Here is a 17769-nt window from a genome sequence, read left to right on the forward strand (position 1 = left end):
TTATAGCTCTCTACAGATTCTTTGCAAATGCTGTTATTTTTATCTGAAACTGTTTTTCCTCTCATTAATTCTATTTCATTTATTACTTTTACAGGGAAATTGTTCTTGGCTTTCATTTATCCCTTTTATAATTTGTAGCACCATTTCTTTTCAGTGTTTGAAATACTTTGTGTGTGTGTGTCTATGTGTGTGTGTGTGTGTAAGATTTTATATCCCTTCTACCTGATTTTAAATTCATAGTCATCATCATATCCCTAGTACCTATTTCATTGAATATCTCGTATCTTGATATCTTAATATCTCATGAAAATTTGATGTTGTATTTCCAAGGTTCTATAACTACCTTAAATATGTCCAAATTTGTTGTCTGTATGGGAAAAAGAGTCCATAGGTTTCTTCATATGTTGGAAGGTTTATAAATCTCTTGTCTTTGAGATACTGGTAATTATAGTTGTCATTTTTTTCTAGGAATCCTTGTTTCATATTTTTAATTTATTTTTTCTTTTAAAAAGTTATTTGGCAAACTAATTTTATAATACATTAAATTTCCCAAGGTGTCTTTTGTGTAAAGCCTCCTTGCAAAGGCACTAATTATATTTTAACTTCCAATGTCTTCTATTCTTAATAATTCTATTCTTACAAAAATTTTCCAAGGATAAAAATTTATCTGTACTTTTTTAAAAAAGTAGCATTACTTTTTACTGTATCATATGCTTATTTATTGCATGTTTTGTCGTCCTCAGTACTTTTTGTGGATTTCAAAGAGAGAATATTTAACTGTTTTGTTATAGCAACTTCCCAAACATCTAATATAGGCCTAATCTACAGGTAATATATATTGGAAAAATTAAAATATGCCTTAGCACAAATTTTATAAACTAATGTTCAAATGAGGGAAAAATCTAAATGTTGACTTTTTTTCTCACTTAAGAACTAGAGAAGGAATTACAAGCTAGAATGGAATTACTTCTATTCATCTGTTTCTTTGGCCCACCTCATAATTAGGAGATTAAATGATCTGGTGTAGTACTTAATTCCATAGGACCATGAGTCTTTATAGAAAATTGTCATTATTTTATTCTTTGATAGAAAATTATCAATGTACTCATTAGAAAATTCCTACCCATTTCTTATAGTATATTAATTCCACCTCTATCCATGGTTTTATTTGCTGTGATTTCAGTTGCCTGAGACAACTGCAAGCCTGAAAATATTAAATGTAAAGTTCCTGAAATAAACAATTCCTAAATATTAAGTTGCACACTGTTATGAGTAGAGTGATGAAAATTTGTGCTGAACTGTCTAGAAAGTTAAATTATCCCTTTGTTGAGTGTTTCCACATTATACATGCTTCTAACTCATGGGGCCCTCTTGGTTATTATATTGACTTAGAGTATCACAGTACTTATGTTCAAATAACCCTTATTTTACTTAGTAATAACCATAAAGTCCAGCATTTTTAAATGTTATAATTGTTCTACTTTATTATAGTTATTTTGTTAATCTATTCTGGGTCTGATTTATAAATCAAAATGAATACACATTTATCATAGGTAGCTACATATAGAAGAAAACTTGATACTGTCCACAGTTCCACACATCCTCTGCAGGTCTTGGAACATACATCCCTTTAATGTGGGTGGGGGCATATAAAGATAGGAACTAAAATGCCAAAAAACAAAATGATTTTTCTTTTTCCTTCATGTTTTGTGAAAGATAAGAATGTCAAGAATCCTGTTTGTATGTTTTTATAAAGTTACAAAACTCATATGTTCTAATCAGATGCATAGTACTTTTTAATAATTTATTCAGAAATAGTAGATTAGGGTCTGTCCATAAGAAGAGAATCAGTTTGTGCTTGGTTAAATGATTCTGGTAAATTTGGCTAGGTGGCAGTACATGCTCAATAATGGTCGTTAGAATTACTAAGGAGTCTAGATTTTTTATATTGTTGCTCATCAGAAATAAAAACTATAATTCAACAATAAGTTATAAATCCAAATGGCCAAATTAAACTCCTCTTCATGAAACTATAATAAATTGTGCTAATCATGAAATACTTTAAATGTGAAAAATATTATAACAAACGCCCTGGTAATCCATTTGCTATATTTAGTAGTTATCAGTATTCAGCCATTTTAATGTTTAATTCCACTCACTTTCTATTCTACTTGAGAAATAATATTACTCTCTTGATGTGTTTTTCTGATTTATACATTTCATAATTTTGTAACAGGTATCTGTACTACTATCTGTAACTACTGTACAGTATGATATACTTTTAAACTTTATGTGATATTGTATTACATAAATGTATCATATACATCATTATATATTACTTTTTTCACAAAGAAAACATTTTTATAGTTTATACATTATAATACATGCAGATTTCTAGCATTTATTTAAAATACTATGTTGTTGGATGCTTTTAGATAATATTTTGTCTTTTAGGCCACATTTTTTTAAATGCTGCAATGAAAAATTGTGCTAACCTTTTTCTGTTGTTGGATGTATGTCTTCTAGATAGATTCCTAGAAGTAGGATTTTTGCTAAATATTGCAAAAGTTTCCTTTAGAAGGAAAAACAGTTTGCATTTCTACCAGCAGTACATGACAGTGCCTGTTTTCTCACAGCCTCATAAACAGTATGCCTTGTCATTTTTTAAAAAATTTGCCAGTCTAATACATGAGTAATGGGTAACCAGAAGTTTTAACGTATTTTAATATGTATAGGTATACTTAGATTAAACGTGAGTTTTTGTTACAGGTTAACCAAATACATGATATAGTCAGTATATCACCAAAAGAAGCTTACTAGTTGATTGGCTAGCAAATAACAAGCCAAGAGTCAGTGCAAAAGACTTAATTTTGCCTATGGACCAATCTGCTGTCAACTTTGTATATTAGAAACTCAGTATCATTGTTACCCCAAAATTATAGCTCATTCTCTCAAAAACAAATTCACATTGAACATGAACTTATGAAACTCTATAAATGAGAAATGTAGTTTATTTAAAAAGTACATCTAATGCAGGTAGTTATACATTTTAAAACATGATTTTCCTGTCTACAGAACATCATCAGCTGGTTAAAGTGTAGAACTACAGAAGCGGGTTTTGATGCATAATTCAGTGTTGAGCCAAGATACAACTGTTCTTCTAATTGAGTTACTACATGACAGATTGAATTTTTTAAGTCTCAGAGTTAGAGAATTCTTTCTTTGGAATTTCCTTGAGTTGGGCATTGCCATCTTTTGATTCTTCCTGGTTTCTTGTGTTTCGGTTGGCTTTTTATTTTTAGTTTTACTTTTAGTACTGGGGATTGAATGCAGGGCTTCTGAGTTACATCCCCAGTCCTTTTATTTATTTATTTATTTATTACTTTTTTATGAGACAGAATCTCCCTAAATTGCTGAGGTAGGCTTCAAACTTAGAATTCTAATTCTCCTGCTTTAGCCTCCCAAATCACTGGGATCACAGGCAAGTGCCACCATGCTCGACTTTGAATTGACTTTTTATTCTGCCCACGTGGTCATCTCCCAACAGGTTTATTAAGTTTCCACTTTATTTATGATCATATTTTTATACTGTTTAGTTATCCAGGCTGCCCTATTTTTAGGTTTTACCATATTAGCTCTGAAGGCGTCTGTATGCCTAAGTTCCAGGTAATATCTCACCTTCAGCACATGTACATTCTTTGATGTAAGTTTTAAGTCATTTTCTTCCTATCTTATAGATGAACTAAAACTCATGCTCTTGGTGTTTGACATCCCTCAGTGCAATTTATCACTCTTGCTGATAAATTCCTTCATTGTCTCTAAACACATCCTTTTCACTTTTCTTTCATTTTGTTTTTTCTTTGCAGCATATTTCATTTCCATCACTATGCCTCTATTTTCTTGCTCATTTTATTCCTCTGTCCCTTCCAAACAACATCATAATTTTTTTCACAATTCCAACAGTGATGGGTTTGCTTACTTTTGGTTAGAGAATTTGCCAAGTGTGCTTCCCTTAAGCAGTGTATTGGCCTTTCGGCAATGTTGGGTGTTTTAGGCCTGTTGACTTCTGGGTTCTGTCAACCAACTTCGTAGTTCCTGGGTGATAAATGAATTGGCAAGCTTTAAAAGCCTAACTCAAAGACTGCTAGTATCAGTTTTGCAAAAGTAAAACTGCATTTGGAGTGGGCACTTCTGGGAAAAATAAAAATTTTATTCCATTTTTCACATAAAATAAATATACATACTTTTCATATATTAAACTTTGCAAATTTGTTACTGCTTATACACAAATACTGAGAAAGTGAAGCTTGGAAAGCATTTTTTGGGGGTATTGGCATGAAACTAAGTATATGAAGCATTCTCATTGCATTTAGAATTTCCTTATCTAGAAATAGCAAACATAGTACTTCTTAAATTGGAATTTTAGAATTGGAGACTAGGTTTCCCATGGCTGAAATATAACCAAGGACCAACTCTGCTACTGCAGTTTATTAAGTTTGGTAAACAGTAGTTAGTAAATGACATATTATCATCTTAACCTCCTCCAAAATTTAGCCGTTAGAAACATTTTCTACAGTGTTTTAATACATAATTGTCACTTATTTATTTTATAAATGACTTATTTTTTAAAAGAATATCATAAACCTCTTATAGTTCTACTTATGCATGGAGCATTTCCTTGATTCACTTAAACCTTGTCTAAAAGACTCTTCATTTATGTAAAGTGCGATTTTTTTTTTTTTTTTTTGCCTAAATAGATCTATCTTTGAAAGAAATATGAAAGATGTTAATATGTTTAGTGGGAAAGCAACCCTGATTAATGCTGTGTTCTTTTATTATGTATTTGAAACAATAAATGACAAATGAGTATTGCTACATTTCTGACTGTTTATTTAACAAATATTTATTGAACATACATTGCATGTCATGCACTGTTTGAGGTATTAAGATGCATTGTTCAACTAAACCAGATACTTGACTTTCATGGAATGTGAAACCTATAGTGGGGAAGACACACTACACATAATAAGATTAAAAGTAAAATATTAAAAGTTATGATAAGTTCTAGAGGTCTGGATACTCCTAAGTTCTATAATGGGATGTTTTTGACACTCTCAGGGAAGCCAGAAAAATGTCCTCAAAAATGGCATGTTAAGACAGATCATGATAAACAGATGTTAATCCAATCTGGAAAGAGATCTTTCCTCCTCTAAAGGAAAGGGCAGATGTAGAGGCTTTGTAGTAATGTGAGCATGGTGAGGACAAGGAACTAAAAGAATACCCTTATGGCCATGCTAAAATCAATTGAAAACCATTGAAGAGCGTTTCAGGTATGATATTATATCTATGTTATAAATTTTATTCTGACTACATTGTGTATAATGATTGGAGATGGACAAGAATCAGCTTACATAATCCTATTAACAGTAACTCAGCTAAGATTGCTAAGAGACCAAATATGGAGGGGGTATACAATTTGGAAGATAATTAGGAGATAAAATAAATAGGACTTAGTTGTAGATTCATTGTGAGGAATTTGGGAAGGATACCTGTAATGAACTCTAGGTTAATCATTAAAAAGTCATTTCTCTGAAATATGAAACACCGTGAAAGGATCCAGTTAGGGATAAAGACCGTGGGTTTCATTGAGCATTTCAAGTGATTTAGGGACTATTCAAAAAGAAGTGTCAAGGAAGCCACTTGCTCATTTAGGTCTGGAGCTAAAAAGAGTTTATAACTGAAGGTAAAAATTTTGGAAGCATCTTTGTTTAGGTGCAAATTAAACCAGTATTCACACATAAGATTAATACATTAAAATTAAATGGTATGTCATGAAAAAAAGAATTGGCCTAGAACTGTCCCTTGAAGTCATTAACATTTCATAGCTGGGTAGAACTGGGTGAGTCTTCAAAGAACACCAAGATGGTGTGGCTAGAGAGGAAGGAGGAAAACCAGAAGAGATTTCTGTTATGGAAACCAAGAGAATATTCCAGAGGAGGAGGAAGTGGCCAACAATATCAAATGCTTCTGAGATTTCAAGTGAAACAGAGTCTAAAAAATCCCCCTTGGATTTTAGGACTTTTGGAAGTCACTGGTGATGAGATGTTTTAGGAGAGGGGTTGAAAAAGAAAAAAAAAGTTTAAAATAGTTGTAGAGTGAACTGACCAGGAAAGAAAAATGTGATGAGATTGATAGGAAATGTAAAGGTCAATTTGAGGTTAGTTATGATAAATGTATAGTAGACAGAATGTTACAAGTATCTCCTATTAGGGTGAGGTCATGAAGAACTCAGAATGTTATTTTCATTCAAGAGTAAGCTTTATTTGCAAGAGGAACAGAAGTTTGAAATATTGTCAAATGTAGATCATGTACCTAAACTGGATAAAATGAGGAAAATCTAAAAAGGATTAGTCATTGAAAAGAAAGTTTAAGGATCTGAGGACTAGTGGTCCTAATGAATTCAAAGATGGTTGTGGTAGGTGGAGTTGAACAAGCAAAGTAATAGCAAAAGTTGTGATCACTTTGTGAAATATTTGAGTTAGTGATTTTACAAGTGGCCATGGAAGTGGGTGGATGAAATGGAATAGATTAGGTCATTATAAAAAGAAAGTCAAAAGATGAGGATATAGTACTGATAGATTATTCAAGAAGAAAGGTATATCAACCAGAATAATGGCAAAACAGAATGGAAAAAAAGTTCTAAGTTGGTTGCCAGTATCATAAAAGAAAAGGGTTGGGCCAAAAGTGGGGATGTTATTAATTGGAAGTAAGAGGTGTCATAGCCAAATTCAAGTGCATTGAGGAAACAAGATGATGTTGATATTGTTACTTTTGTAAGAAGAATATGAGGAATTGTATATCTTAGGCACTCTTGCAAGGAGTAGAAAACACTATTTAAATATTGTATCGCAAGGTTTCTGATACCTGGGAGCTCACAGTCTATAGAAAAAAAGACATCTGTCTGAGCAGTTATTGACAGTAGTTTCAGTAACAATTTACAAAGTAAGTAAGGACCCCAGAGATAGAGAGGTTATCTCTTAACTGAAGAAGTCATTGAAGGTGTCACAGCAAAGACTGTACTGGAACTGAATTTTATGTAGTTCTAAAATTAAAAAAAGAGAACATCCCAGGAGAAATTATAAAATGTGTGACTCTTTTTGTTTTTTTGTTTTTTGTTTTTTTTTTAATTTATTTTATTTTATTGTAAACAAATGGGATACATGTTGTTTCTCTGTTTGTACATGGCGTAAAGGCATACCATTTGTGTATTCATAAATTTACATAGAGTAATGTTGTTTGATTCATTCTGTTATTTTTTCCCTTCCCCCCCACCCCTCCCACCCCTCTTTTCCCTCTATACAGTGCTTCCTTCCTCCATACTTGCCCCCCTCCCTAACCCTAACTCTAACCCTAACACTAACCCTTCCCTCCCCCCATTATGTGTCATCATCCACTTATTAGCGATATCATTCGTCCTTTGGCTTTTTGAGATTGGCTTATCTCACTTAGCATGATATTCTCCAATTTCATCCATTTGCCTGCAAATGCCATAATTTTATCATTCTTTATGGCTGAGTAATATTCCATTGTATATATATATACACCACAGTTTCTTTATCCACTCATCAATTGAAGGGCATCTAGGTTGGTTCCACAGTCTGGCTATTGTGAATTGAGCAGCTATCAACATTGATTCTTTTTGTTTTTGGTATCAAGAATTGAACCCAAGGGCACTTAACCTCTGAGCCACATCCCCATCCCTTTTTGTTTTTTTTATTTTTAGACAGGGTCTTGCTAAGTTGCTAGGGCCTCCTTAAGATGTTGAGTTGCCTTTGAACTCCCAGTCCTCTTGCCTCAGCTTCCCAGGCTGCTGGGATATAGGTGTATGCCACCACCCCCAGCTAGATGTGACTCTTAAACATAATAACATGCCACTGTACTATTATAAAACGTTCTTCATGACTAGAATATTTCATGTTCTTGAACTATCATTCTCTTATCATTGTCTAATGGGGTGACTTAAAGTATGTATCTTTGTGTGTATGCATGTGCCTACACAAAATGTGTCTTTGTGTTTACGGGTTTCTTTTAGAATTATGCATGAAACAATTTATTACTAAAGAAAAAGAACAAGAGGTACCTTCTAAATAATAAAATTGCTTTTACATATTTACTTTTGTTAATTCAAAATTATTAAATCAGTTTCCTACCATTATGTTTTTTATGTATTGCATATTTAAAATTTATTTTTACTGGTGCATTGTAATTATACACAGTAGTAGGATTCATTATGCCATATTTGTACATGCACATAATCTAATCAATCTTATTCCCCAGTACTTTCCCTTTCCTTCTCATACTCTCTCCCCCTCATCTCCTTAGTCTACTAATTTCCCTTCTATTTTTCTTATTTTTATCATCATGATTTTAATTTTTAAGTATTAAAATTATGTGTATATAAGCTGGATTCATTGTGATATTTTCATACATGGACATTTCATAATTTAATTGATTTCATTCCCCAGTATTTCCCTCATGTACCCCTCCTCTTTCCCTCTTGATACCTTTCCTCTGTTAATCTTCTCTTTTTTGTGGGATCTCCTTTTATTTCTATTCTTCTTTATAAGAGAAAAATGCAACCCTTCCTTTCTGAGTCTGGCTTATTTCACATAGTGATTTTCTCTAGTTTTACTTTAAACCACAAGAATACAAAGAGGATTAATATTAATACGGTCTCTGATCGCAGAGAACTCATGGTCTGTTATGTTCCAAGTCCAAGAAGATATAAGTATAACATTAAAATAGTAATTTCTGAGAATACTCTGCCTTTTTAATTTTGACTTTCTTTCTCAAAGGTTGTGAAGATGAGAAAAGAAGTGAAGAGAATCCGAGTTTTGGTGATTCGAAAACTTGTCAGAAGTGTTGGCAGACTGAAGTCGAAAAAGTTAGTCATTTGAAGTGATGATCCTGTGCCTCATAAATGTCAAAATTTGTTTTATTTGGTATTTATAAAATTTGAGGGTGAAACCTAGAGAAATAATTAAATATCTTACTCATTTATTACTGTTTTATATGTAGAGATGATATGAGTTAGATAGAATGTGCTGTGTCAGCATGCCGTCCTGAGGTTAGGACCATGTTTGTTTAAGGCATAGAATGAATTCTTCTGATGTTTGTTAAAAATTCTTCTTTTAGTCTTTTCAGAATAAAATTCTTTTAGGGTTATTTATGTGTTTTAAGTTATTAAAAGTCATGTTAAGAAGTTGAAAAAAGTTGAAAGTCTAGAAATATCTTAAAGTGGTTATGAAGATTTTATATCACTTTTCTTGAATGTTAAGTAATTTGACATCTTCAGTTCCTTGTGGAAGTGTTTATTATCTTACTGTGTACCATGTGATTTTTTGAAAAAAGAATATTTTGTATTTTCAATATCACTAGTGTTATTGAAAAAGTATTTTACTGGCAAACTATGAATCATTAATATAACACCAGGACAATGCTTCTTTTGCCAGTTTCAGATACTTGGATTTGTTTATGCTATTGGGGTGTATGTTGGGAGAAAGAAGAGGTAGTAGAATAGAAGGTGGAGTGTTTGTCATTTAGAGATTTAATAGACTTTTCTTAAAGAAATGAAAATACTTTTCATGATGATATATCTCAAAAATTAATGCTTTCCCTCGTTTTGTGTTATATTTTTTGCAGGGGTACTGAAGATGCACTATTAAAAAACCAAAGACGGGCACAACGATTACTTGAAGAAATCCATGCCATGAAGGTCAGGACTGTGGGTGTGAGTGTGGGTGTGTGTTTCTGTGTCTCCTATCAACTCACACTTTCTATATGTATAGTAGTAATTTATTTGAATATTCCTCAGGGCTTATTTGTATGGGTCTGTTTGTGAAGCATGTAACACATTTAGAAAATTATCATATTTTTAATCTTGTATTTTCCATGGTTTTTTACTGAATTTGTTAAAACGCTAGACTAATTTAAGTCAAAACTATCAAACTAATGTATGCTGAATTATGCCTCATGAGTGAGGGCTTTATTTTTACTATCACTTAAGGCATGTAGTCTAAATTAAGTTCTAGAATTAAAATGTTCATGCTCTTTGGGAATGTGGATGGTGATATTGGTGGCTGACATCATACTTTGCCTTTTGCCAACTCAATAAATTTTTATGTGGTACTGTCAGCATTTTATTCAGTTCTGTAGTAACTTAAAATAAAATTACTGTTAGTTCAACATGATTCATTTTTTTTTTCAACCAGACTCTTCACTAGCATAATTTTTAGGTCTTCTCTATGCTCTTACTTTATAGAAACTTTCATTTCCCAAATGACATACCATTAAATGTCTGGGAGACTGTTTTATTGCAGAACTTAAAAACAACATTTGGTACTAGCAATTATCTTAATTGCAGGGTAATTTTGCATGTATGTTTGACTGTTATAATTTGGTATAACTTCCAAGTTTGAGGTAGATAAAAGCAAGAGCATTCTCTAACAGTATTTTAATTGAGGTAGATTATCAAAGCTCCTTACCCTTTCTTCCTTTTAAGAGGGTGGTGAAGTGTTGCATAGGATGAAGTTATCCAGTTAATCTGAATAAAAAGTTTTGGAAAGTACTCTTCAATATGAATATATTTATTTCTATTATTTATTCCTTCCTCTCCATAGGAAATTCATGTAATTCGTTTGATATGTATTTTCTCTCTCAAAGTAATAATCCCCTTTTATGTAGTCATTCGGGGCAGGGGGGACCTTGCAAATCATTTTTCTTTTTTTGTGCACTTTTTTTCTTAATTCTCTTAAAACAAAAAAGTCTAGAGATTTTTACTTTGAGGATAGTGCTAAGGTAGGACGTGATGAACTAGTTCTCACTTCCATTTCTTTTAACCAAGGTGCTACTAAATTATACTGACTACCTAAATTTTTCCCTGTAATATCTTTCATTTTTGTACTCCTAAATTACAGTTTTTGAGCTACTATATAATTGATGTTTTTATTTTGTGATGGAAAGAAAGCCATAAATACAAGTTTATATGTAGGTTGTGAAGAGTTTGAGAACAAAAGATTTCTCATTAATCATTAGAATACTTCCCTTTTTTAACTCTCAGTAATTTAATTTAGCTCATTAGAACGGAAAGTTTTCCTATTTGATCTTCATATAAAGCTTGTTTTCTGTCTCATCAGCAAAGGGAAGTCAGACCCAGTGATAAAAGTTCATTTATTTAGAAGATCGCGATGTCACTATCATAGGTTGTTTTTCTGTTTTTCCCTGGGTATAAGACCACTGTGGACTTGGTGGTCTTGTAGTAAGCTAAAATTCATAGCCAGTATATTTCTTCAAGACATAAAATGTATAGTATGTATACTTCTTGAGTTTGTGGCAGGGATTTGGGTGGTCTGAGTTTGCTAATCTGACTTCAGCTTATTTTGTAATGCTCTTTAAACATTGGATTAAATTTAAATATAAAAAGCAGAATAAAAAGAGCACCAGAAAGACTATAGGTTTGCTTTTCTTGTCGAATTTCCTTCTGTATGGTTCATTCACAAAACTGTTCTTTTCTAAAAGAAACAAATACATTTGGCATTTTTCTTAATTGAAAGTCACTTCTTAATTTTCTAAGGAAAATTATTCATACATATGTGAGTATCAGAGAAATAGTCACAAAACATTAAATTCACAGTCTCAATTAAATTTGGAGGAAAACCTCTACTTAGTCATTTTTCCAGAGAAATTTTTTCCTTGGCTCATACACCACTAGATTTTTATAGTCTTATTCATGACATACTGTCCTATACTTGCTTTCTATGATAACAGGGTATTTTGTTACAAGATGACATCCTCATGAAGAAAACCCAAGATATTTTTAGAAATGGGAGTTTGTTTTTTCTAGCTGAGAAAAAATGACCTGATCTTTATGATGCTATAAAATCATAGGTTCTAATTTTATAGACTGTCATGTATGAATTCCAAGTATGCATACTTTTAACTTTGTTACAAGCATAAAAACTGACATCTGAAACAGTTTCTTTTGTTTGGGAGCTAAAGTTAGCTTATCAACACTTAAAAATCCCTAAGTTATTGAGTTGAAAAAGTAGATGATGAAATTAAAATATAAAGTGGTATTTCAAGCAGTATAAGAAATCACTTAACAATAAGGGTAATAAGTAGTAGTATTCACTGAGGTTTTACTATGTATCTAACACTACACTGTGTTTTACATGGTCTGTTTCATGAGGTAGATATTATTATCCCAGTCTTACAGAACAGAATAAGAATCTGAAGCTTAGAAAAATTAAGCAACTCTCCCAAGGTCAAATGGGAGAACTAAGTTGGGAACTTCCTGAAAAATATCTGGACCCACTGTCCTGAAGTTTGGATGAGATAATTTAATGACATGATACCTTCTTTAAAAAAGATTCAAAGATAGGCATCATGTTTCATATCCTTTAATTCCTAACAACTAAGATTACACAGTTACCTTTATCTATGTTCCTTTTCTTTTTAACCTCTCTCTGAATCTATTACTTCTCCCTGTGTTGAGAATTCTCCTGCATTGAGAATTTGTTTATTCTCCTATGAGACTGTTCTGCTTGCTACCTAACTTCTCTATTTTTAAACTATTTTTCCTTTCGTTTTATTCTTGTCTTATTTTTTATGTGCTCAACTTGATTATTAAAACCACCCTTTACGCTTCCATCAGCTTTTCAGATCAACCTGCCTCATGCTTCTTAGCCTGTTTTTGAGGGGTTGCCATCAGTGGATCACAAATAAGAAAGTTTTATGTAAAATCAATAAAATAATATGATAATTAAATAATATAACTGTCTCATATTATTTGAACCCAACTACAATACTAGAAGTAGACAGAATCCTATTTCAAGGGACATATCCAGAAGTTTTCTGGCTATATACTCGTTGGATTAGGGGTTTATTATCATATATATTCATATATTATTTAGAATTTTTTGTTATTTCAAATTATGCATTTTCTAAAATTTGTGAGCTTTTTTTTTTTTTTTCCCTTTCTATAATTTCACATACTCTTGTTTTTGATGTTTTTTCCTACACTGTGCTTAAAAAGAAATTCTTCATGGGGTAAAAGACACATTATTACTTTCCATAAATTTTTTGTTAATTTTATGTATCAAATTACCCGTTAGTTCACTTTTGCTACTGAAGTGATCGTATTAAAAGAATCAGTAATCTCTTTTAAAAATATTTAGTTGTAGATAGATACAATATCTTTATTTATTCCTTCTTTTTTTAATGTGCTGAGGATTGAACCCAGTCCCTCACACATACAAGGTGAGCATTCTACCACTGAACTACAGCCCCAGCCCAGAATCATTAATCTTAAACTATAATTATTTTGACAGTTTTCTTTTATTTATTAGCCATTATAAAGGATTCTGTTATCAAATCAGACTTGTTAGAAATCTTACTTGGAATTCAACATTACTAAGAGTTTCAAAAATGTAAACAATTAAAAGGTACAAGTGAAGCAAAGAGTGATTGAGATTATATATAGCTTGGTACCTTCTTCATACTAAGTTTGGATTCCTCATCAGTCTGTCTACTTTCATTTATTTTCTAGTGCCTTCACGCAGAGCTTTGTTTTAGTAAGTCCAGGTTTTATGGTTGTTTTCAGGATTATGAGGGTGGGAGTTAACCATATTATCTGTTGGTCTCTTGGTCTGACATAAATTTAAAATTTTATAGTTTGGGAAATGAAGTTGTTTAAGTAAAAAGAAACTGAGAAAGTGTAGCCAGCAAAGGAGAAAGAATCTAAGAGTATGGTATTTAGAAAACCAGTGAGGAAACATTTAGGAAGGGAGTGATGATTAGGTGTGTTTTCCAAAATTAACACTATTATTTTATTCAAAGCATAAACTTCTTATTAGATTGTGGTGATTGTAACTTTGTTAAGTTGAAGCTTCTCTAATGGTCTTGGTTGTTTTACAAAACTGTACTTATATAACCAAAGTGCTTTTGTTCTTGCTCATATGTCCTAAGTAGGTCAGGCATGCTTTTCTTCCTTTAGCCCCTAAATCCTGTTTCTTATCTGTAAAACAATTTAACTAAACCTTTAAAGTCTGAAATTGTTTCCTGAGTCATATTTTCTTCCTTCACGTCTGCAACCTGAAAACTACACACAGTGGTCCAAGTATAGAAGCGATGTAGTGTTTCTCTGCTTTTCATTTACTTCCCATACTCTTCAAGCATACCCACATCATGGCCTTTTCTGGCCACAGGATCTGAAATAATTACTAGTATAACCCTTAAGTCTCTTTCATAATTCTGCCCTTTTTACTTAGATCATTTTCCTCTAATTCATTATAATAATTTCTTGATACCTGTTGGTCACTTTAAAGATCCCAATAAATACTTTCAACTCAGGATAGTGTTTCCTCTGATAGGGTGACAAATAACATACTTCTCCATGAGGTCAGTCAGTACAAGTTCCAGTAAGAATGTCTCCAGTCTGCATGATTATTTAATTTTTTTTATTTATTTATCCTTATCACATTTTCTCTAACTTCCTTTTTCTTCCTTTGCTATTGTCTTGATACAGTTACTGGTAATCTTTTTGAGGGACACTTGCCAAGTAGATAACTTAGATTATGGATAATTTATAAGAATGAATACCATGAAATTTAATGACTTTGTGTTCACGTGAATCAGAATGCCTATTATTGGAACAAATATTGTTGCATGGACAGGCAGTCTTATTCACTGTTGCTGGGCTTTAAAAGTGATGCACCTTTTTCAGACAGAAATTTGTCAACATATGTTAAAATTGTTGACTAAATATTTCCACTTTTTACATTTATTTTTATTGTAAACAAATGGGATACATGTTGTTTCTGTTTGTACATGGAGTTACAGCATACCATTTGTGTAATCATACATTTACATAGGGTAATGATGTTTGATTCATTCCATTATTTTTTCCTTCCCCCCACCCCTCCCACCCCTCTCTTCCCTCTATACAGTCTCTCCTTCCTCCATTCTTGCCCCCTCCCACCTCCCATCACGTGTCATCATCCGCTTATCAGTGAGATCATTCGCCTTTTGGATTTTTGAGATTGACTTATCTCACTTAGCATGATATTCTCCAATTTCATCCATTTGCCTGCAAATGCCATAATTTTATTATTCTTTATAGCTGAGTAATATTCCATTGTATATATATATATATATATATATACACACCACAGTTTCTTTATCCATTCATCAATTGATGGACATCTAGGTTGGTTCCACAGTCTGGCTATTGTGAATTGAGCAGCTATGAACATTGATGTGGCTGTATCTCTGTAGTATGCTGATTTTAAGTCCTTTGGGTATAGGCCAAGGAGTGGGATAGCTGGGTCAAATGGTGGTTCCATTCCAAGTTTTCGAAGGAATCTCCACACTGCTTTCCACTAATTTGCAGCCCCACCAGCAATGTATGAGTTTACCTTTTTCCCCACATCCTCGCCAACACCTTTTGTTGCTTGTATTCTTGATAATTGCCATTCTAATTGGGGTGAGATGGAATTTTAGTATAGTTTTGATTTGCATTTCTCTTCTTACTAAAGATGGTGAACATTTTTTCATGTTTGTTGATTGCTTGTAGATCTTCTTCTGTGAAGCGTCCGTTCATATCCTTAGCCCATTTGTTGATTGGGTTATTTGTATTCTTGGTGTAGAGTTTTTTGAATTCTTTATATATTCTGGAAATTAGTGCTCTATCTGAAGTATGAGTGGCAAAGATATTCTCCCACTCTGTAGGCTCTCTCTTCGCATTGCTGATAGTTTCCTTTGCTGAGAGAAAGCTGTTTAGTTTGAATCTATCTCAGTTGTTGATTCTTGCTTTTATTTCTTGTGCTGTGGGAATCATGTTAAGTCTGATCCTAAGCCAACAAGTGGAAGATTTGGACCTACTTTTTCTTCTATAAGATGCAGTCTCTGGTCTGATTTCAAGGTCCTTCATCCATTTTAAGTTGATTTTTGTGCAGGGTGAGAGATAGGGGTTTCATTTTGTTGCATGTGGATTTCCAGTTTTCCCAGCACCATTTGTTGAAGAGGCTATCTTTTCTCCATTGCATATTTTTGGCACCTTTGTCTAGTATGAGAAAATTGTATTTATTTGGTTTGTGTCCATGTCCTCTGTTCTGTACCATTGATCTACCTGTCTATTTTGTCCACTTTTACAAATATATTCTACAAAATACTTCTTAATTCATGTTCTTACTAGAACTTCCGCCCCTGATCTCACCCCTTCAAATCATGTTCTGTACTAAACCCTGTGATCCTACTTAAAACGCAGATCTAATTGGGGTTCTCCCCCACCTTGCATACAAGACCCTTTGTGATCTCTGCTTAGGCTACCTCTCTACTGCTTCTCTGCCTTCTGCCTACCCTGTACTTTTTGTACCAGCTATATACAATCTCAAACATAGCAATCTATTTCATGCCTCCTTGTCTGTTATCACATTTTATTAACATAATACAATCTTTCTCACCCGAAATAAGACTTACTTTCTTCAATACCTAGTTCTTCACATATTTAGCTCTAGAAAACTTTCCCCAGCACTACCACTCTTTTCCCAGAAGATCTATTCACCACCTTACTCTACATAGCTCATTTTATTTCTGGTATGCAGTCTGCTTTCATGCCATTCCCACAATTTAAAACCTACTAAGATAACAGATTATTTTATTCAGTTCATTGTCCCAGTACGTGGTAATATGTCTGATACTTGGTGGATGCTACATGTCTAGCTGGCTGGGTACTTTTAATGCAAAGTTTTTTACCTGTGTTGGTATGTTTATAATGGAGATGTTATTTTGCATCTCAACTTAAGTAGAATACTATTGAACTGTAACTAATGATATATAAAAAAGGTTTTGTTTTTATATTTTCAATGTTAAGCGTCAGAAACAGAAGACTAAAAGGTCTCTTCATTATACAGTCACCTAAGCCAGTGCCCAAAGGCCATGTAATTTCTAATTTGATTTTTTACAAGACAGACCTTTCCTTGCTTCTTAAAGTAGAGCAGGATGCCCTGGTTTAATAGCCCTCATAGAGCAAGATGCCCGGGTTTAATAGCCCTCTGTACTCCACTTGTGACCTTTGAAAGGATAAACAGGAAATCTTAGTGGTATTTTAAAAGATCAGTATATACTGTTCTCACACTTATGCAACAACATTCAAAAACAGATCATCACATTGAAATTCCGGTTTTCTGTCTAGCATGTGTTTTCTACAGCTTTAAGTCAGTGTTTTGATTAGGTCATATTCCTTAAACCCTTGTGTTGCATTTTTAGTATGTAAGAGTCAGGATTTTCATTGTAGGTCAAGTTTATGTAAAGATAAATCTGTGACAGCCTTAAAATACTTGTCTGTTAATAAAAGCAGATATGGCAGTGATAAATCCTATCCATCCTGTTTTGGAGCCTCCGTACTCATATTTGAAAACAAAGGACAAGTTGTAGGCATTTGTTGGCAGAACTGATGAGAATGCTGTTACCATTTACTGAGTCATAACACACCTAATTTTTGAATAAAGAACTGAATCTTGAATTGCTTCATCTATATAAGCCTAGTTCAAAAACTTCTGAATATGTAAGCGTGGTTTAAGTGTAGGAAATAAGAAATGAGTGTCACATAAGTTTTATTTTTTAATGTTTTAAATTTTTCTGTTGTTTTGATTTGATTTTCTAAATTTTGTAATTCTGGAAATTTGAACTTTCAACCTTGGCAGGATATTT

General features: G+C 32.7%; 1 protein-coding gene across 2 annotated transcripts in view; it reads left to right on the forward strand.

Moving 5' to 3' along the window:
- The window catches only part of SRFBP1 (serum response factor binding protein 1), a 61369-nt gene that overhangs the window by 4241 nt on the left and 39359 nt on the right, over window positions 1–17769 (forward strand). For both annotated transcript variants that reach the window (XM_079145677.1, XM_079145676.1), the window contains exons 2-3: window positions 8856–8944; window positions 9703–9775. In XM_079145677.1, the coding sequence (XP_079001803.1) occupies window positions 8856–8944; window positions 9703–9775 (162 nt within the window). The remainder of the gene's footprint in view (window positions 1–8855; window positions 8945–9702; window positions 9776–17769) is intronic.

This window comes from Sciurus vulgaris (assembly GCF_902686455.1).
Source record: "Sciurus vulgaris genome assembly, chromosome: 6".
NCBI lineage: Eukaryota > Metazoa > Chordata > Mammalia > Rodentia > Sciuridae > Sciurus > Sciurus vulgaris.